Source organism: Rhopilema esculentum, chromosome 20 (assembly GCF_057945365.1).
Source record: "Rhopilema esculentum isolate cy_ngs chromosome 20, ASM5794536v1, whole genome shotgun sequence".
In the NCBI taxonomy this organism is placed as follows: domain Eukaryota; kingdom Metazoa; phylum Cnidaria; class Scyphozoa; order Rhizostomeae; family Rhizostomatidae; genus Rhopilema; species Rhopilema esculentum.
The window spans coordinates 4,318,730-4,341,402 of record NC_142834.1 but is presented as its reverse complement, the minus strand read 5'-3'; the positions used below and the strand labels follow the sequence as shown (position 1 = coordinate 4,341,402).

At 30.0% G+C, this 22,673-nt stretch overlaps 1 protein-coding gene across 1 annotated transcript in view; it reads right to left on the bottom strand.

Moving 5' to 3' along the window:
- Positions 1-22,673, bottom strand: part of LOC148957828 (uncharacterized) — a 71,338-nt gene that overhangs the window by 21,481 nt on the left and 27,184 nt on the right. The window contains exon 4 of the mRNA XM_089114304.1: positions 401-1,780. Coding sequence (XP_088970430.1) covers positions 1,601-1,780 — 180 coding nt within the window. The 3' untranslated portion in view covers positions 401-1,600. The remainder of the gene's footprint in view (positions 1-400; positions 1,781-22,673) is intronic.

The following is a 22,673-nucleotide window of genomic DNA, read 5'->3' as shown; positions in this document are numbered from 1 at the left end:
ATGGAAGTGTCTTCTGAAGTAAATAATATTTTTAAATTCAAAGAATTCCTTTTTTATTGTTTTCAGCCTGAGAAATTAATCTCTTTACGAGTTTTTTACTCAAAAGAGTTTTAATAATTTTGAAAAACAAATCTGAGAGATTGCAAGAGCCCTATACGACACAGCGATCAATATTTGCCACTTTCTAGAGAGTGGCAACTTGGGTTGGTGACTTCTTGGCATAGCACCCACGAACAACATCTTATGAAATAATCCCAATTCTCTTTTTCTCTAGTTATGCAATGTAATTTTAGAACATAACTTACAGAAAAGACGGCGCTAAAAACACCACAGGGATTGATCAGAAGCTGGCCTAACATCATATGGCGTTTATAAAATAACAGTAGCAACCTAGACATACCTTCGGCCTTTAACTGTTCAGCATTACAATATATTTATCCAACATCTTGTCGCATAGTAAATATAAATTTTCTTGGAATAACTATAACACGTGAGCCGCTTATGACGAAAACAACTTTCTTCGAAGCCATGTTTTTAATCACACGAAAGGCGAATAGCATTCTGGGTAGTAAAGCTCCTTCGTCGATACGTGTTGACGAAAGAAGATATCTTTACTGTTTTCAAACAACTGCTTTTTGGCCATATGGAAAATCAGAGTCACTAATTATATTTTAAAGAAAAAGCTAGCTAAAAAGGCAAAGAAAACGACGACATTTATTACGGACGCAAAAATTGACATTACTAAAAAATTGAGAAGAAGAATCCATGTTGACAAAGAACTGCCTTAAGTTAAATTGTTGGGGAAAAATAAATTTGATGTAGCTGTAACTATCTAGAATTTGTTAGAAAAAGCCAGGGAAAGAAATTTTGATAAAATGAGATATCAAAAGTAGCCAAGGCATAAAAGTTGCGAAGGAATCACTCAAGGAAGACGTCAGACCTCGCTCGTCAGACTCATATTTTTCTCTCGCATTCGCTAATACAGATGAAATTTATACATATATAAAGTACGGATTAACTGTATACCATCTTCTTAATGGATAAAAAGTCTACCTGCGGGATGTAATTCTTGTAAAAAATTACGAGGACAATAAAAACCTGTGTATAATCCACACTTGTTTAATCATTGTAGTTTTTATTTTCTATGGAGTAGCCCCAACTCAATCCTTTTTTTTTCCTTTAAGCAAAATGATCTAGTGAAAGAACAAAGGGAAGACTAGCCCATTGAACGATGAAAACGTTATCGCATCGCCGGGTGTTGCAAGGGGCATTCATCTTGTTATTTAGAGAATTGAAAATTTTTGGCATTTGAAAAAGGAAACTGGTTTCCCGGATCTAGAAAAAATCTGGAAAATATAACGTTCGGCTTATCGATAATTTAGAAACACTGGGCTTCTTTTCCGATTATTTTGCCTACAAATCTTATTTTCTTGATTAATTACATACTTCTCCAAGGGTATTATCTAAAGCTGATACTAAATATACTCGGTGAAGGTTATAGGGAGGTTTTGAGATTTACATTAAAGATTGTAAAATACCCAACTTTAATGTTTTATAGAATTAAATCGGAAGTAAATAGCTAATAATAGTATATATAATTCTACGAGCTGTTGTCTTGCTCTGCATTGTTTTCCGAATAATTCAGTGCTATTTCGTATACCTTATCGTAGTTACTAACAAAATGCTTTTCCAAGTTTTGTTTTATGAAATTTTGCAAGTCGTCATAGTCTTTTTTGTTGCCTTCTGGTAAAATGACTGTTGATATATTTGCACGTTTCGCCTGAAAGGAAAAAAATTATCAAGGTTCATAATTAATGAGTCATTGTGTTTAAATGTTGTGTGATCAAAAAATTTGTTTGTCTATAAGGATATTAAGCATATAGAAAGGGCAGGCCTGTGTAATCCTATAGAAAAGAATAAGATGTTATTTCAAAATAATGAGAGAGTGCTCTCTTGTCTGTATGCATAGATCAACAACGACATTATATTTTGCTAGCTATTTATCACCTGGGAAACAAATATGTTGATATATTAAATAACTTCGTGAAAAGAAAATGTCAAAAGAGAGTTTGTTATCTTTCTGGTAGAATAATTGACGAATAAAATGTCAAACAAGAAGGATATATCCAAATGTTCTTTTATCATTGTTTTTTTTGATGTAGCACTACAGCCTTTCTGTGAAACAATCATTTCGCTATATTTATATATTTCATTTCCAAAATGGCTTTGAAAAAGACAAACTTTTGAAACATGTTTCTGAAGCTTTTCGTCTGACACTCTTCAGAGTATACAACGTCTGAACATAAATCGAAAACTATCTTATTTTATTTTCATTTTTAGTTTTTATGCCAATAACTTCCAGTGAAATGTAAGCTAGTACTCTAACTATTGAAGAAGTAAGTTTGTTAGTGGCTTATTGTACCCAACGAAAAGAGTGCGTTTGGAGCAGAATTTAAATGTGTTGTGCTCTTCTAACAAGATTGGGAATAAAAATAAGAAAGAACAATAATTTTCTCTAATCGTAGTGAATGCTTTTAGAGTTTCGATGATCAGTTCATTAAACCTCTGGCTTCTCTAGAGCACGTGTGTCTCTAAAAACCAGACTGGAAAAACTACAATAGTTGAGATCCAACAAAACTCAAGTCAAACACCTCTTTATGGTTCTAAACCTCCCTTACTAGATCGATTAATGTTTACTTTAGGAGTGGGGTAAACGATCTGTCGAAATTGTGACAGAGTATAATGAACTTATAAGACGACATTTTGTTTGCACTTAATCAGCCATATATTCAACGATATATTTGCACTCACGCAGAACAGCTAATATTTCTATTGTGTTTACATTCGCTTTGTAGCCTGGCTTGTCTATTTGCTATGTTTTAGCTAATCCCCTTTATTGAGCTGTTGTATTAAAGTTGTGTACATAGTTTAAATAATAATTCGAGTTTTGGACAAGAAAAACAAGCTGTGCTAACTTTTTGCATCTTCAAACACTGAGGTGAGAAATTGTATATATATTTATAATATTTATAATCCAAAACCAATCATTCGTAAAAGAACCAACAACGCTCTTACTAAACCAGTATATCTTTCCAAGAGTTGAAATCATATGTTCTAAAGAGAAAGAAGCAATCCTCCTTATCTAAGAGAAGATATAGTGAAGGGACTCTATAGCCTCGCCAAAACAAGAATTTGTAGAGATGGGACTAGTCTTCTAAGATTAGTGTTTTAACATCTTCCTTAAAAACATTTAAAAATTGGTACCTTTCCGATAGTGACAAAACTTTCATTCATTTTTTGGATAGCTGTGTAATTGGAATGTGAATTCAACAGCTACAATTTATCTAGACTCTTGTAACCACAGAAAAACTCAATTTTTGCAAAAATTTATCATTATCTTACATTTCTTTCACATGAATGGATTACTAGGTATTAATTTTATAGATTCTAGTATAAAGATAAGTAGATGTTAATTTTGGTACTCGTCAAATATTTTTCATTCCTGTTTAGTAGGTCAAAAAGTACCCATTTTCTTTGAATGGAAAACTTTTTGACCCACAAGCCTGAACTTAAATGATATTGTCTCATGCCATCGTCAAATGCAATCGATCGCTACAAATTAGGAAGATTTATAACGTATTTCTTTTTTGACATATCTTTTGGTCCGTTTCAATTCTCAACCTCAAGGCAAGATCTGCTCATGTCAGACATCTGCCGTTTGAAATTTCTTTCAATGTATGCAGTAGCTGGGTCTCTTTCAAATCTTTAAATTTTCTGACGTGTCAGTCTTCACAAAGACTGAAAATCTGATACTGATTTAAAATAGTTGGAGGAAGGAAATTATCCAGTAGAATTCAGTCTTCTCTTTGTATTTATTTCCTTCCGTGCTAATTTTTAAGGCTTTTCTAGAAACCTTCTCTATATTAATATCCTTAAGAATTAATTTTCATATATACTTAACTGATGATAGCTTTGCTTTAGATTTTCTCTAATCTTGAGTGATAAATAAAGCAAATACGTAAAGAAATAAAAAAAATGGTTTTCAGAGAATCCGTTAAGAAAAACACCCTACAGAAAGTTATAACTAAAAGATAGCATGTACAGAAAGAAAATTAAAAGTGGTTTATAGAGAAACTATATAGCAATGCTATCTATATTAGGTGTTATATGAAAATTAATACGCAACGAAAAAGAATTTAAATAAAGGAGAAAAGGGGCGTAACAACAAATGGAGCTTCAAGAAGTCGAAAAAGTATCAGTCAAAATAACAAAATTCAATGAAAGTAAACTGGCAGTGCCTCGAGAATAGATCGAAGAACAATTAAACAAAAAGAGAACGAGAATACAACAACAAAAAATGCTCTAAAGAATCAAAGAGAAAAGAGAAAAATGTGAAGGTGAAATGGATATGAAGAAAGGAGTTACAAGTGAAGACAACAAGCATTAATTTAGCGAAAAGAGGGCAGGGGCAGAACAACAAATAATGCTCTAAAGTATCAAAGAGAAAAAAAGAAAATAAAAAGATTTAATGGATTTAAAGAAAGAGTTTCAAAAGAAGATAATAAAGGATTAATTTGAGGAAAAGAGGACGGGGGCAGAACAACAAATAATGCACTAAAGTATCAAAGAAAAACAAAAATAAAAAGATTTAATGGATTTAAAGAAGGAGTTTCAAGTGAAGAAAATCAAGCATTAATTTAACGAAAAGAGGACGGGGGCAGAACAACAAATAATGCACTAAAGTATCAAAGAAAAACAAAAATAAAAAGATTTAATGGATTTAAAGAAGGAGTTTCAAGTGAAGAAAATCAAGCATTAATTTAACGAAAAGAGGACGGGGGCAGAACAACAAATAATGCTCTAAAGTATTAAAGAGAAAAAAAGAAAAATAAAAAGATTTAACGAAGGAGTAATTTAACGAAAAGAGGACAGGGGCAGCACAACAAATAATGCTCTAAAGTATTAAAGAGAGAAAAAGAAAAATAAAAAGATTTAATGGATTGAAAGAAGGAGTTTCAAGTGAGGATTATCAAGGATTAATTTAACGAAAAGAGGGCAGGGGCAGCACAACAAATAATGCTCTAAAGTATCAAAGAGAAAAAAAGAAAATAAAAAGATTTAATGGATTTAAAGAAGGAGTTTCAAGTGAGGATTATCAAGGATTAATTTAACGAAAAGAGGACGGGGGCAGAACAACAAATAATGCTCTAAAGTATTAAAGTTAAAAAAAGAAAAATAAAAAGATTTAACGAAGGAGTAATTTAACGAAAAGAGGACAGGGGCAGCACAACAAATAATGCTCTAAAGTATTAAAGAGAGAAAAAGAAAAATAAAAAGATTTAATGGATTGAAAGAAGGAGTTTCAAGTGAGGATTATCAAGGATTAATTTAACGAAAAGAGGGCAGGGGCAGCACAACAAATAATGCTCTAAAGTATCAAAGAGAAAAAAAGAAAATAAAAAGATTTAATGGATTTAAAGAAAGAGTTTCAAAAGAAGATAATAAAGGATTAATTTGAGGAAAAGAGGACGGGGGCAGAACAACAAATAATGCACTAAAGTATCAAAGAAAAACAAAAATAAAAAGATTTAATGGATTTAAAGAAGGAGTTTCAAGTGAAGAAAATCAAGCATTAATTTAACAAAAAGAGGACGGGGGCAGAACAGCAAATAATGCACTAAAGTATCAAAGAAAAACAAAAATAAAAAGATTTAATGGATTTAAAGAAGGAGTTTCAAGTGAAGAAAATCAAGCATTAATTTAACGAAAAGAGGACGGGGGCAGAACAACAAATAATGCTCTAAAGTATTAAAGAGAAAAAAAGAAAAATAAAAAGATTTAACGAAGGAGTAATTTAACGAAAAGAGGACGGGGGCAGAACAACAAATAATGCTCTAAAGTATTAAAGAGAGAAAAAGAAAAATAAAAAGATTTAATGGATTGAAAGAAGGAGTTTCAAGTGAGGATTATCAAGGATTAATTTAACGAAAAGAGGGCAGGGGCAGCACAACAAATAATGCTCTAAAGTATCAAAGAGAAAAAAAAAAAAAAAAGATTTAATGGATTTAAAGATGGAGTTTCAAAAGAAGATAATAAAGGATTAATTTGAGGAAAAGAGGACGGGGGCAGAACAACAAATAATGCACTAAAGTATCAAAGAAAAACAAAAATAAAAAGATTTAATGGATTTAAAGAAGGAGTTTCAAGTGAAGAAAATCAAGCATTAATTTAACGAAAAGAGGACGGGGGCAGAACAACAAATAATGCACTAAAGTATCAAAGAGAAACAAAAATAAAAAGATTTAATGGATTTAAAGGAGGAGTTTCAAGTGAAGAAAATCAAGCATTAATTGGACGAAAAGAGGACGGGGGCAGCACAACAAATAATGCTCTAAAGTATTAAAGAGAAAAAAAGAAAAATAAAAAGATTTAATGGATTTAAAGAAGGAGTTTCAAGTGAGGATTATCAAGGATTAATTTAAAGAAAAGAGGACAGGGGCAGCCCAACAAATAATGCTCTAAAGTAATAAAGAGAAAAAAAGAAAAATAAAAATATTTAATGGATTTAAAGAAGGACTTTCAAAAGAAGATAATAAAGGATTACTTTGAGGAAAAGAGGACAGGGGCAGCACAACAAATAATGCTCTAAAGTATTAAAGAGAAAAAAAGAAAAATAAAAAGATTTAACGAAGGATTAATTTAACGAAAAGAGGACAGGGGCAGCACAACAAATAATGCTCTAAAGTATTAAAGAGAAAAAAAGAAAAATAAAAAGATTTAATGGATTGAAAGAAGGAGTTTCAAGTGAGGATTATCAAGGATTAATTTAAAGGAAAGAGGGCAGGGGCAGCACAACAAATAATGCTCTAAAGTATCAAAGAGAAAAAAAGAAAATAAAAAGATTTAATGGATTTAAAGAAAGAGTTTCAAAAGAAGATAATAAAGGATTAATTTGAGGAAAAGAGGACGGGGGCAGAACAACAAATAATGCACTAAAGTATCAAAGAAAAAAAATAAAAAGATTTAATGGATTTAAAGAAGGAGTTTCAAGTGAAGAAAATCAAGCATTAATTTAACGAAAAGAGGACGGGGGCAGAACAACAAATAATGCACTAAAGTATGAAAGAGAAACAAAAATAAAAAGATTTAATGGATTTAAAGGAGGAGTTTCAAGTGAAGAAAAACAAGCATTAATTGGACGAAAAGAGGACGGGGGCAGAACAACAAATAATGCACTAAAGTATCAAAGAAAAACAAAAATAAAAAGATTTAATGGATTTAAAGAAGGAGTTTCAAGTGAAGAAAATCAAGCATTAATTTAACGAAAAGAGGACGGGGGCAGAACAACAAATAATGCACTAAAGTATCAAAGAGAAACAAAAATAAAAAGATTTAATGGATTTAAAGGAGGAGTTTCAAGTGAAGAAAATCAAGCATTAATTGGACGAAAAGAGGACGGGGGCAGAACAACAAATAATGCTCTAAAGTATTAAAGAGAAAAAAAGAAAAATAAAAAGATTTAATGGATTTGAAGAAGGAGTTTCAAGTGAGGATTATCAAGGATTAATTTAAAGAAAAGAGGACAGGGGCAGCCCAACAAATAATGCTCTAAAGTAATAAAGAGAAAAAAAGAAAAATAAAAAGATTTAGCGAAGGATTAATTTACCGAAAAGAGGACAGGGGCAGCACAACAAATAATGCTCTAAAGTATCAAAGAGAAAAAAAGAAAAATAAAAAGATTTAATGGATTGAAAGAAGGAGTCTCAAGTGAGGATTATCAAGGATTAATTTAACGAAAAGAGGGCAGGGGCAGCACAACAAATAATGCTCTAAAGTATCAAAGAGAAAAAAAGAAAATAAAAAGATTTAATGGATTTAAAGAAAGAGTTTCAAAAGAAGATAATAAAGGATTAATTTGAGGAAAAGAGGACGGGGGCAGAACAACAAATAATGCACTAAAGTATCAAAGAAAAACAAAAATAAAAAGATTTAATGGATTTAAAGAAGGAGTTTCAAGTGAAGAAAATCAAGCATTAATTTAACGAAAAGAGGACGGGGGCAGAACAACAAATAATGCACTAAAGTATCAAAGAGAAACAAAAATAAAAAGATTTAATGGATTTAAAGGAGGAGTTTCAAGTGAAGAAAATCAAGCATTAATTGGACGAAAAGAGGACGGGGGCAGCACAACAAATAATGCTCTAAAGTATTAAAGAGAAAAAAAGAAAAATAAAAAGATTTAATGGATTTGAAGAAGGAGTTTCAAGTGAGGATTATCAAGGATTAATTTAAAGAAAAGAGGACAGGGGCAGCCCAACAAATAATGCTCTAAAGTAATAAAGAGAAAAAAAGAAAAATAAAAAGATTTAGCGAAGGATTAATTTACCGAAAAGAGGACAGGGGCAGCACAACAAATAATGCTCTAAAGTATCAAAGAGAAAAAAAGAAAAATAAAAAGATTTAATGGATTGAAAGAAGGAGTTTCAAGTGAGGATTATCAAGGATTAATTTAACGAAAAGAGGGCAGGGGCAGCACAACAAATAATGCTCTAAAGTATCAAAGAGAAAAAAAGAAAATAAAAAGATTTAATGGATTTAAAGAAAGAGTTTCAAAAGAAGATAATAAAGGATTAATTTGAGGAAAAGAGGACGGGGGCAGAACAACAAATAATGCACTAAAGTATCAAAGAAAAACAAAAATAAAAAGATTTAATGGATTTAAAGAAGGAGTTTCAAGTGAAGAAAATCAAGCATTAATTTAACGAAAAGAGGACGGGGGCAGAACAACAAATAATGCACTAAAGTATCAAAGAGAAACAAAAATAAAAAGATTTAATGGATTTAAAGGAGGAGTTTCAAGTGAAGAAAATCAAGCATTAATTGGACGAAAAGAGGACGGGGGCAGCACAACAAATAATGCTCTAAAGTATTAAAGAGAAAAAAAGAAAAATAAAAAGATTTAATGGATTTGAAGAAGGAGTTTCAAGTGAGGATTATCAAGGATTAATTTAAAGAAAAGAGGACAGGGGCAGCCCAACAAATAATGCTCTAAAGTAATAAAGAGAAAAAAAGAAAAATAAAAAGATTTAATGGATTTAAAGAAGGACTTTCAAAAGAAGATAATAAAGGATTAATTTGAGGAAAAGAGGACAGGGGCAGCACAACAAATAATGCTCTAAAGTATTAAAGAGAAAAAAAGAAAAAGAAAAAGATTTAACGAAGGATTAATTCAACGAAAAGAGGACAGGGGCAGCACAACAAATAATGCTCTAAAGTATTAAAGAGAAAAAAAAAAAAAAAAAAGATTTAATGGATTGAAAGAAGGAGTTTTAAGTGAGGATTATCAAGGATTAATTTAACGGAAAGAGGGCAGGGGCAGCACAACAAATAATGCTCTAAAGTATCAAAGAGAAAAAAAGAAAATAAAAAGATTTAATGGATTTAAAGAAAGAGTTTCAAAGGAAGATAATAAAGGATTAATTTGAGGAAAAGAGGACGGGGGCAGAACAACAAATAATGCACTAAAGTATCAAAGAAAAAAAATAAAAAGATTTAATGGATTTAAAGAAGGAGTTTCAAGTGAAGAAAATCAAGCATTAATTTAACGAAAAGAGGACGGGGGCAGAACAACAAATAATGCACTAAAGTATGAAAGAGAAACAAAAATAAAAAGATTTAATGGATTTAAAGGAGGAGTTTCAAGTGAAGAAAAACAAGCATTAATTGGACGAAAAGAGGACGGGGGCAGCACAACAAATAATGCTCTAAAGTATAAAGAGAAAAAAATAAAAATAAAAAGATTTAATGGATTTAAAGAAGGAGTTTCAAGTGAGGATTATCAAGGATTAATTTAAAGAAAAGAGGACAGGGGCAGCCCAACAAATAATGCTCTAAAGTAATAAAGAGAAAAAAAGAAAAATAAAAAGATTTAATAGATTTAAAGAAGGACTTTCAAAAGAAGATAATAAAGGATTAATTTGAGGAAATAAGGACAGGGGCAGCACAACAAATAATGCTCTAAAGTATTAAAGAGAAAAAAAGAAAAATAAAAAGATTTAACGAAGGATTAATTTAACGAAAAGAGGACAGGGGCAGCACAACAAATAATGCTCTAAAGTATTAAAGAGAAAAAAAGAAAAATACAAAGATTTAATGGATTGAAAGAAAGAGTTTCAAGTGAGGATTATCAAGGATTAATTTAACGAAAAGAGGGCAGGGGCAGCACAACAAATAATGCTCTAAAGTATCAAAGATAAAAAAAGAAAATAAAAAGATTTAATGGATTTAAAGAAAGAGTTTAAAGAGAAGGTTATCAAGGATTAATTTAACGAAAAGAGGCCAGGGGCAGCACAACAAATAATGCTCTAAAGTATCAAAGAGAAAAAAAGAAAATAAAAAGATTTAATGGATTTAAAGGAGGAGTTTCAAGTGAAGAAAAACAAGCATTAATTGGACGAAAAGAGGACGGGGGCAGCACAACAAAAAATGCTCTAAAGTATTAAAGAGAAAAAAATAAAAATAAAAAGATTTAATGGATTTAAAGAAGGAGTTTCAAGTGAGGATTATCAAGGATTAATTTAAAGAAAAGAGGACAGGGGCAGCCCAACAAATAATGCTCTAAAGTAATAAAGAGAAAAAAAGAAAAATAAAAAGATTTAATAGATTTAAAGAAGGACTTTCAAAAGAAGATAATAAAGGATTAATTTGAAGAAATAAGGACAGGGGCAGCACAACAAATAATGCTCTAAAGTATAAAAGAGAAAAAAAGAAAAATAAAAAGATTTAACGAAGGATTAATTTAACGAAAAGAGGACAGGGGCAGCACAACAAATAATGCTCTAAAGTATTAAAGAGAAAAAAAGAAAAATACAAAGATTTAATGGATTGAAAGAAGGAGTTTCAAGTGAGGATTATCAAGGATTAATTTAACGAAAAGAGGGCAGGGGCAGCACAACAAATAATGCTCTAAAGTATCAAAGAGAAAAAAAGAAAATAAAAAGATTTAATGGATTTAAAGAAAGAGTTTAAAGAGAAGGTTATCAAGGATTAATTTAACGAAAAGAGGACAGGGGCAGAACAACAAATAATGCTCTAAAGTATTGAAGAGAAAAAAAGAATAATAAAAAGATTTAATGGATTTGAAGAAGGAGTTTCAAGTGAGGATTATCAAGGATTAATTTAACGAAAAGAGGACAGGGGCAGAACAACAAATAATGCTCTAAAGTAATAAAGAGAAAAAAAGAAAAATAAAAAGATTTAATGGATTTAAAGAAGGAGTTTCAAGTGAGGATTATCAAGGATTAATTTAACGAAAAGAGGACTGGGGCAGAACAACAAATAATGCTCTAAAGTATTAAAGAGAAAAAAAAAAATAAAAAGATTTAATGGATTGAAAGAAGGAGTTTTAAGTGAGGATTATCAAGGATTAATTTAACGAAAAGAGGACAGGGGCAGAACAACAAATAATGCTCTAAAGTATCAAAGAGAAAAAAAGAAAAATAAAAAGATTTAATGGATTGAAAGAAGGAGTTTTAAGTGAGGATTATCAAGGATTAATTTAACGAAAAGAGGACAGGGACAGAACAACAAATAATGCTATAAAGTATCAAAGAGAAAAAAAGAAAAATAAAAAGATTTAATGGATTGAAAGAAGGAGTTTTAAGTGAGGATTATCAAGGATTAATTTAACGAAAAGAGGACGGGGGCAGCACAACAAATAATGCTCTAAAGTATCAAAGAGAAAAAAAGAAAAATAAAAAGATTTAATGGATTTAAAGAAGGAGTTTTAAGTGAGGATTATCAAGGATTAATTTAACGAAAAGGGGACGGGGGCAGAACAACAAATAATGCTCTAAAGTATTGAAGAGAAAAAAAGAATAATAAAAAGATTTAATGGATTTGAAGAAGGAGTTTCAAGTGAGGATTATCAAGGATTAATTCAACGAAAAGGGGACAGGGGCAGGACAACAAATAATGCTCTAAAGTATCAAAGAGAAAAAAAGAATAATAAAAAGATTTAATGGATTGAAAGAAGGAGTTTTAAGTGAGGATTATCAAGGATTAATTTAACGAAAAGAGGACAGGGGCAGGACAACAAATAATGCTCTAAAGTATTAAAGAGAAAAAAAGAAAAATAAAAAGATTTAATGGATTGAAAGAAGGAGTTTTAAGTGAGGATTATCAAGGATTAATTTAACGGAAAGAGGGCAGGGGCAGCACAACAAATAATGCTCTAAAGTATCAAAGAGAAAAAAAGAATAATAAAAAGATTTAATGGATTGAAAGAAGGAGTTTTAAGTGAGGATTATCAAGGATTAATTTAACGAAAAGGGGACGGGGGCAGAACAACAAATAATGCTCTAAAGTATTGAAGAGAAAAAAAGAATAATAAAAAGATTTAATGGATTGAAAGAAGGAGTTTTAAGTGAGGATTATCAAGGATTAATTTAACGAAAAGAGGACAGGGGCAGGACAACAAATAATGCTCTAAAGTATTAAAGAGAAAAAAAGAAAAATAAAAAGATTTAATGGATTGAAAGAAGGAGTTTTAAGTGAGGATTATCAAGGATTAATTTAACGGAAAGAGGGCAGGGGCAGCACAACAAATAATGCTCTAAAGTATCAAAGAGAAAAAAAGAAAATAAAAAGATTTAATGGATTTAAAGAAAGAGTTTCAAAGGAAGATAATAAAGGATTAATTTGAGGAAAAGAGGACGGGGGCAGAACAACAAATAATGCACTAAAGTATCAAAGAAAAAAAATAAAAAGATTTAATGGATTTAAAGAAGGAGTTTCAAGTGAAGAAAATCAAGCATTAATTTAACGAAAAGAGGACGGGGGCAGAACAACAAATAATGCACTAAAGTATGAAAGAGAAACAAAAATAAAAAGATTTAATGGATTTAAAGGAGGAGTTTCAAGTGAAGAAAAACAAGCATTAATTGGACGAAAAGAGGACGGGGGCAGCACAACAAATAATGCTCTAAAGTATAAAGAGAAAAAAATAAAAATAAAAAGATTTAATGGATTTAAAGAAGGAGTTTCAAGTGAGGATTATCAAGGATTAATTTAAAGAAAAGAGGACAGGGGCAGCCCAACAAATAATGCTCTAAAGTAATAAAGAGAAAAAAAGAAAAATAAAAAGATTTAATAGATTTAAAGAAGGACTTTCAAAAGAAGATAATAAAGGATTAATTTGAGGAAATAAGGACAGGGGCAGCACAACAAATAATGCTCTAAAGTATTAAAGAGAAAAAAAGAAAAATAAAAAGATTTAACGAAGGATTAATTTAACGAAAAGAGGACAGGGGCAGCACAACAAATAATGCTCTAAAGTATTAAAGAGAAAAAAAGAAAAATACAAAGATTTAATGGATTGAAAGAAAGAGTTTCAAGTGAGGATTATCAAGGATTAATTTAACGAAAAGAGGGCAGGGGCAGCACAACAAATAATGCTCTAAAGTATCAAAGATAAAAAAAGAAAATAAAAAGATTTAATGGATTTAAAGAAAGAGTTTAAAGAGAAGGTTATCAAGGATTAATTTAACGAAAAGAGGCCAGGGGCAGCACAACAAATAATGCTCTAAAGTATCAAAGAGAAAAAAAGAAAATAAAAAGATTTAATGGATTTAAAGGAGGAGTTTCAAGTGAAGAAAAACAAGCATTAATTGGACGAAAAGAGGACGGGGGCAGCACAACAAAAAATGCTCTAAAGTATTAAAGAGAAAAAAATAAAAATAAAAAGATTTAATGGATTTAAAGAAGGAGTTTCAAGTGAGGATTATCAAGGATTAATTTAAAGAAAAGAGGACAGGGGCAGCCCAACAAATAATGCTCTAAAGTAATAAAGAGAAAAAAAGAAAAATAAAAAGATTTAATAGATTTAAAGAAGGACTTTCAAAAGAAGATAATAAAGGATTAATTTGAAGAAATAAGGACAGGGGCAGCACAACAAATAATGCTCTAAAGTATAAAAGAGAAAAAAAGAAAAATAAAAAGATTTAACGAAGGATTAATTTAACGAAAAGAGGACAGGGGCAGCACAACAAATAATGCTCTAAAGTATTAAAGAGAAAAAAAGAAAAATACAAAGATTTAATGGATTGAAAGAAGGAGTTTCAAGTGAGGATTATCAAGGATTAATTTAACGAAAAGAGGGCAGGGGCAGCACAACAAATAATGCTCTAAAGTATCAAAGAGAAAAAAAGAAAATAAAAAGATTTAATGGATTTAAAGAAAGAGTTTAAAGAGAAGGTTATCAAGGATTAATTTAACGAAAAGAGGACAGGGGCAGAACAACAAATAATGCTCTAAAGTATTGAAGAGAAAAAAAGAATAATAAAAAGATTTAATGGATTTGAAGAAGGAGTTTCAAGTGAGGATTATCAAGGATTAATTTAACGAAAAGAGGACAGGGGCAGAACAACAAATAATGCTCTAAAGTAATAAAGAGAAAAAAAGAAAAATAAAAAGATTTAATGGATTTAAAGAAGGAGTTTCAAGTGAGGATTATCAAGGATTAATTTAACGAAAAGAGGACTGGGGCAGAACAACAAATAATGCTCTAAAGTATTAAAGAGAAAAAAAAAAATAAAAAGATTTAATGGATTGAAAGAAGGAGTTTTAAGTGAGGATTATCAAGGATTAATTTAACGAAAAGAGGACAGGGGCAGAACAACAAATAATGCTCTAAAGTATCAAAGAGAAAAAAAGAAAAATAAAAAGATTTAATGGATTGAAAGAAGGAGTTTTAAGTGAGGATTATCAAGGATTAATTTAACGAAAAGAGGACAGGGACAGAACAACAAATAATGCTATAAAGTATCAAAGAGAAAAAAAGAAAAATAAAAAGATTTAATGGATTGAAAGAAGGAGTTTTAAGTGAGGATTATCAAGGATTAATTTAACGAAAAGAGGACGGGGGCAGCACAACAAATAATGCTCTAAAGTATCAAAGAGAAAAAAAGAAAAATAAAAAGATTTAATGGATTTAAAGAAGGAGTTTTAAGTGAGGATTATCAAGGATTAATTTAACGAAAAGGGGACGGGGGCAGAACAACAAATAATGCTCTAAAGTATTGAAGAGAAAAAAAGAATAATAAAAAGATTTAATGGATTTGAAGAAGGAGTTTCAAGTGAGGATTATCAAGGATTAATTCAACGAAAAGGGGACGGGGGCAGAACAACAAATAATGCTCTAAAGTATTGAAGAGAAAAAAAGAATAATAAAAAGATTTAATGGATTGAAAGAAGGAGTTTTAAGTGAGGATTATCAAGGATTAATTTAACGAAAAGAGGACAGGGGCAGGACAACAAATAATGCTCTAAAGTATTAAAGAGAAAAAAAGAAAAATAAAAAGATTTAATGGATTGAAAGAAGGAGTTTTAAGTGAGGATTATCAAGGATTAATTTAACGAAAGGGCAGAACAACAAATAATGCTCTAAAGTATCAAAGAGAAAAAAAGAAAAAAAAAAGATTTAATGGATTTAAAGAAGGAGTTTTAAGTGAGGATTATCAAGGATTAATTTAACGAAAAGAGGACAGGGGCAGAACAACAAATAATGCTCTAAAGTATCAAAGAGAAAAAAAGAAAAATAAAAAGATTTAATGGATTTAAAGAAGGAGTTTTAAGTGAGGATTATCAAGGATTAATTTAACGAAAAGAGGACGGGGGCAGCGCAACAAATAATGCTCTAAAGTATTAAAGAGAAAAAAAGAAAAATAAAAAGATTCAATGGATTGAAAGAAGGAGTTTCAAGTGAGGATTATCAAGGATTAATTTAACGAAAAGAGGACAGGGGCAGAACAACAAATAATGCTCTAAAGTATCAAAGAGAAAAAAAGAAAAATAAAAAGATTTAATGGATTGAAAGAAGGAGTTTTAAGTGAGGATTATCAAGGATTAATTTAACGAAAGGGCAGAACAACAAATAATGCTCTAAAGTATCAAAGAGAAAAAAAGAAAAATAAAAAGATTTAATGGATTTAAAGAAGGAGTTTTAAGTGAGGATTATCAAGGATTAATTTAACGAAAAGAGGACGGGGGCAGCGCAACAAATAATGCTCTAAAGTATTAAAGAGAAAAAAAGAAAAATAAAAAGATTTAATGGATTGAAAGAAGGAGTTTCAAGTGAGGATTATCAAGGATTAATTTAACGAAAAGAGGACAGGGGCAGAACAACAAATAATGCTCTAAAGTATTAAAGAGAAAAAAAGAAAAATAAAAAAATTTAATGGATTGAAAGAAGGAGTTTTAAGTGAGGATTATCAAGGATTAATTTAACGAAAAGAGGACAGGGGCTGAACAACAAATAATGCTCTAAAGTATTGAAGAGAAAAAAAGAAAAATAAAAAGATTTAATGGATTTAAAGAAGGAGTTTTAAGTGAGGATTATCAAGGATTAATTCAACGAAAAGGGGACGGGGGCAGAACAACAAATAATGCTCTAAAGTATTGAAGAGAAAAAAAGAAAAATAAAAAGATTTAAAGGATTGAAAGAAGGAGTTTCAAGTGAGGAGTATGAAGGATTAATTTAACGAAAAGAGGACAGGGGCTGAACAACAAATAATGCTCTAAAGTATTGAAGAGAAAAAAAGAAAAATAAAAAGATTTAATGGATTTAAAGAAGGAGTTTTAAGTGAGGATTATCAAGGATTAATTTAACGAAAAGAGGACAGGGGCTGAACAACAAATAATGCTCTAAAGTATTGAAGAGAAAAAAAGAAAAATAAAAAGATTTAATGGATTTAAAGAAGGAGTTTCAAGTGAGGAGTATGAAGGATTAATTTAACGAAAAGAGGACGGGGGCAGAACAACAAATAATGCTCTAAAGTATTGAAGAGAAAAAAAGAAAAATAAAAAGATTTAATGGATTTAAAGAAGGAGTTTTAAGTGAGGATTATCAAGGATTAATTTAACGAAAAGAGGACAGGGGCTGAACAACAAATAATGCTCTAAAGTATTGAAGAGAAAAAAAGAAAAATAAAAAGATTTAATGGATTTAAAGAAGGAGTTTTAAGTGAGGATTATCAAGGATTAATTCAACGAAAAGGGGACGGGGGCAGAACAACAAATAATGCTCTAAAGTATCAAAGAGAAAAAAAGAAAAATAAAAAGATTTAATGGATTTAAAGAAGGAGTTTCAAGTGAGGATTATCAAGGATTAATTTAACGAAAAGAGGACAGGGGCTGAACAACAAATAATGCTCTAAAGTATTGAAGAGAAAAAAAGAAAAATAAAAAGATTTAATGGATTTAAAGAAGGAGTTTTAAGTGAGGATTATCAAGGATTAATTCAACGAAAAGGGGACGGGGGCAGAACAACAAATAATGCTCTAAAGTATTGAAGAGAAAAAAAGAAAAATAAAAAGATTTAATGGATTTAAAGAAGGAGTTTCAAGTGAGGATTATCAAGGATTAATTTAACGAAAAGAGGACAGGGGCTGAACAACAAATAATGCTCTAAAGTATTGAAGAGAAAAAAAGAAAAATAAAAAGATTTAATGGATTTAAAGAAGGAGTTTTAAGTGAGGATTATCAAGGATTAATTCAACGAAAAGGGGACGGGGGCAGAACAACAAATAATGCTCTAAAGTATTAAAGAGAAAAAAAGAAAAATAAAAAGATTTAATGGATTTAAAGAAAGAGTTTCAAGTGAGGATTATCAAGGATTAATTTAACGAAAAGAGGACAGGGGCAGCACAACAAATAATGCTCTAAAGTATCAAAGAGAAAAAAAGAAAAAAAAAGATTCAATGGATTGAAAGAAGGAGTTTCAAGAGAAGATAATCAAGGATTAATTTAACGAAAAGAGGACGGGGGCAGCACAACAAATAATGCTCTAAAGTATTAAAGAGAAAAAAAAAATAAAAAGATTTAATGGATTTAAAGAAGGACTTTCAAAACAAGAAAATCAAGGATTGATTTAACGAAAAGAGGACAGGGGCAGAACAACAAATAATGCTCTAAAGTATTAAAGAGAAAATAAGAAAAATAAAAAGATTTAACGAAGGATTAATTTACCGAAAAGAGGACAGGGGCAGCACAACAAATAATGCTCTAAAGTATCAAAGAGAAAAAAAGAAAAAAAAGATTTAATGGATTGAAAGAAAGAGTTGTAAGAGAAGATAATCAAGGATTATTTTAACGAAAAGAGGACGGGGGCAGCACAACAAATAATGCTCTAAAGTATTAAAGAGACAAAAAGAAAAATAAAAAGATTTAATGGATTTAAAGAAGGAGTTTCAAGTGAGGATTATCAAGGATTAATTTAACGAAAAGAGGACAGGGGCAGAACAACAAATAATGCACTAAAGTATCAAAGAGAAACAAAAATAAAAAGATTTAATGGATTTAAAGAAGGAGTTTCAAGTGAAGAAAATCAAGCATTAATTTAACGAAAAAAGGACCAGGGCAGAACAAAAAATAATGCTCTAAAGTTTTAAAGAGAAAAAAAGAAAAATAAAAAGATTTAATGGATTTAAAGAAAGAGTTTCAAGTGAGGATTATCAAGGATTAATTTAACGAAAAGAGGACAGGGGCAGCCCAACAAATAATGCTCTAAAGTAATAAAGAGAAAAAAAGAAAAATAAAAAGATTTAATGGATTTAAAGAAGGACTTTCAAAAGAAGATAATAAAGGATTAATTTGAGGAAAAGAGGACAGGGGCAGCACAACAAATAATGCTCTAAAGTATTAAAGAGAAAAAAAGAAAAATAAAAAGATTTAACGAAGGATTAATTTAACGAAAAGAGGACAGGGGCAGCACAACAAATGATGCTCTAAAGTATTAAAGAGAAAAAAAGAAAAATAAAAAGATTTAATGGATTGAAAGAAGGAGTCTCAAATGAGGATTATCAAGGATTAATTTAACGAAAAGAGGGCAGGGGTAGCACAACAAATAATGCTCTAAAGTATCAAAGAGAAAAAAAGAAAATAAAAAGATTTAATGGATTTAAAGAAGGAGTTTCAAGTGAGGATTATCAAGGATTAATTTAAAGAAAAGAGGACAGGGGCAGCCCAACAAATAATGCTCTAAAGTAATAAAGAGAAAAAAAGAAAAATAAAAAGATTTAATAGATTTAAAGAAGGACTTTCAAAAGAAGATAATAAAGGATTAATTTGAGGAAATAAGGACAGGGGCAGCACAACAAATAATGCTCTAAAGTATTAAAGAGAAAAAAAGAAAAATAAAAAGATTTAACGAAGGATTAATTTAACGAAAAGAGGACAGGGGCAGCACAACAAATAATGCTCTAAAGTATTAAAGAGAAAAAAAGAAAAATACAAAGATTTAATGGATTGAAAGAAAGAGTTTCAAGTGAGGATTATCAAGGATTAATTTAACGAAAAGAGGGCAGGGGCAGCACAACAAATAATGCTCTAAAGTATCAAAGATAAAAAAAGAAAATAAAAAGATTTAATGGATTTAAAGAAAGAGTTTAAAGAGAAGGTTATCAAGGATTAATTTAACGAAAAGAGGCCAGGGGCAGCACAACAAATAATGCTCTAAAGTATCAAAGAGAAAAAAAGAAAATAAAAAGATTTAATGGATTTAAAGGAGGAGTTTCAAGTGAAGAAAAACAAGCATTAATTGGACGAAAAGAGGACGGGGGCAGCACAACAAAAAATGCTCTAAAGTATTAAAGAGAAAAAAATAAAAATAAAAAGATTTAATGGATTTAAAGAAGGAGTTTCAAGTGAGGATTATCAAGGATTAATTTAAAGAAAAGAGGACAGGGGCAGCCCAACAAATAATGCTCTAAAGTAATAAAGAGAAAAAAAGAAAAATAAAAAGATTTAATAGATTTAAAGAAGGACTTTCAAAAGAAGATAATAAAGGATTAATTTGAAGAAATAAGGACAGGGGCAGCACAACAAATAATGCTCTAAAGTATAAAAGAGAAAAAAAGAAAAATAAAAAGATTTAACGAAGGATTAATTTAACGAAAAGAGGACAGGGGCAGCACAACAAATAATGCTCTAAAGTATTAAAGAGAAAAAAAGAAAAATACAAAGATTTAATGGATTGAAAGAAGGAGTTTCAAGTGAGGATTATCAAGGATTAATTTAACGAAAAGAGGGCAGGGGCAGCACAACAAATAATGCTCTAAAGTATCAAAGAGAAAAAAAGAAAATAAAAAGATTTAATGGATTTAAAGAAAGAGTTTAAAGAGAAGGTTATCAAGGATTAATTTAACGAAAAGAGGACAGGGGCAGAACAACAAATAATGCTCTAAAGTATTGAAGAGAAAAAAAGAATAATAAAAAGATTTAATGGATTTGAAGAAGGAGTTTCAAGTGAGGATTATCAAGGATTAATTTAACGAAAAGAGGACAGGGGCAGAACAACAAATAATGCTCTAAAGTAATAAAGAGAAAAAAAGAAAAATAAAAAGATTTAATGGATTTAAAGAAGGAGTTTCAAGTGAGGATTATCAAGGATTAATTTAACGAAAAGAGGACTGGGGCAGAACAACAAATAATGCTCTAAAGTATTAAAGAGAAAAAAAAAAATAAAAAGATTTAATGGATTGAAAGAAGGAGTTTTAAGTGAGGATTATCAAGGATTAATTTAACGAAAAGAGGACAGGGGCAGAACAACAAATAATGCTCTAAAGTATCAAAGAGAAAAAAAGAAAAATAAAAAGATTTAATGGATTGAAAGAAGGAGTTTTAAGTGAGGATTATCAAGGATTAATTTAACGAAAAGAGGACAGGGACAGAACAACAAATAATGCTATAAAGTATCAAAGAGAAAAAAAGAAAAATAAAAAGATTTAATGGATTGAAAGAAGGAGTTTTAAGTGAGGATTATCAAGGATTAATTTAACGAAAAGAGGACGGGGGCAGCACAACAAATAATGCTCTAAAGTATCAAAGAGAAAAAAAGAAAAATAAAAAGATTTAATGGATTTAAAGAAGGAGTTTTAAGTGAGGATTATCAAGGATTAATTTAACGAAAAGGGGACGGGGGCAGAACAACAAATAATGCTCTAAAGTATTGAAGAGAAAAAAAGAATAATAAAAAGATTTAATGGATTTGAAGAAGGAGTTTCAAGTGAGGATTATCAAGGATTAATTCAACGAAAAGGGGACGGGGGCAGAACAACAAATAATGCTCTAAAGTATTGAAGAGAAAAAAAGAATAATAAAAAGATTTAATGGATTGAAAGAAGGAGTTTTAAGTGAGGATTATCAAGGATTAATTTAACGAAAAGAGGACAGGGGCAGGACAACAAATAATGCTCTAAAGTATTAAAGAGAAAAAAAGAAAAATAAAAAGATTTAATGGATTGAAAGAAGGAGTTTTAAGTGAGGATTATCAAGGATTAATTTAACGAAAGGGCAGAACAACAAATAATGCTCTAAAGTATCAAAGAGAAAAAAAGAAAAAAAAAAGATTTAATGGATTTAAAGAAGGAGTTTTAAGTGAGGATTATCAAGGATTAATTTAACGAAAAGAGGACAGGGGCAGAACAACAAATAATGCTCTAAAGTATCAAAGAGAAAAAAAGAAAAATAAAAAGATTTAATGGATTTAAAGAAGGAGTTTTAAGTGAGGATTATCAAGGATTAATTTAACGAAAAGAGGACGGGGGCAGCGCAACAAATAATGCTCTAAAGTATTAAAGAGAAAAAAAGAAAAATAAAAAGATTCAATGGATTGAAAGAAGGAGTTTCAAGTGAGGATTATCAAGGATTAATTTAACGAAAAGAGGACAGGGGCAGAACAACAAATAATGCTCTAAAGTATCAAAGAGAAAAAAAGAAAAATAAAAAGATTTAATGGATTGAAAGAAGGAGTTTTAAGTGAGGATTATCAAGGATTAATTTAACGAAAGGGCAGAACAACAAATAATGCTCTAAAGTATCAAAGAGAAAAAAAGAAAAATAAAAAGATTTAATGGATTTAAAGAAGGAGTTTTAAGTGAGGATTATCAAGGATTAATTTAACGAAAAGAGGACGGGGGCAGCGCAACAAATAATGCTCTAAAGTATTAAAGAGAAAAAAAGAAAAATAAAAAGATTTAATGGATTGAAAGAAGGAGTTTCAAGTGAGGATTATCAAGGATTAATTTAACGAAAAGAGGACAGGGGCAGAACAACAAATAATGCTCTAAAGTATTAAAGAGAAAAAAAGAAAAATAAAAAAATTTAATGGATTGAAAGAAGGAGTTTTAAGTGAGGATTATCAAGGATTAATTTAACGAAAAGAGGACAGGGGCTGAACAACAAATAATGCTCTAAAGTATTGAAGAGAAAAAAAGAAAAATAAAAAGATTTAATGGATTTAAAGAAGGAGTTTTAAGTGAGGATTATCAAGGATTAATTCAACGAAAAGGGGACGGGGGCAGAACAACAAATAATGCTCTAAAGTATTGAAGAGAAAAAAAGAAAAATAAAAAGATTTAAAGGATTGAAAGAAGGAGTTTCAAGTGAGGAGTATGAAGGATTAATTTAACGAAAAGAGGACAGGGGCTGAACAACAAATAATGCTCTAAAGTATTGAAGAGAAAAAAAGAAAAATAAAAAGATTTAATGGATTTAAAGAAGGAGTTTTAAGTGAGGATTATCAAGGATTAATTTAACGAAAAGAGGACAGGGGCTGAACAACAAATAATGCTCTAAAGTATTGAAGAGAAAAAAAGAAAAATAAAAAGATTTAATGG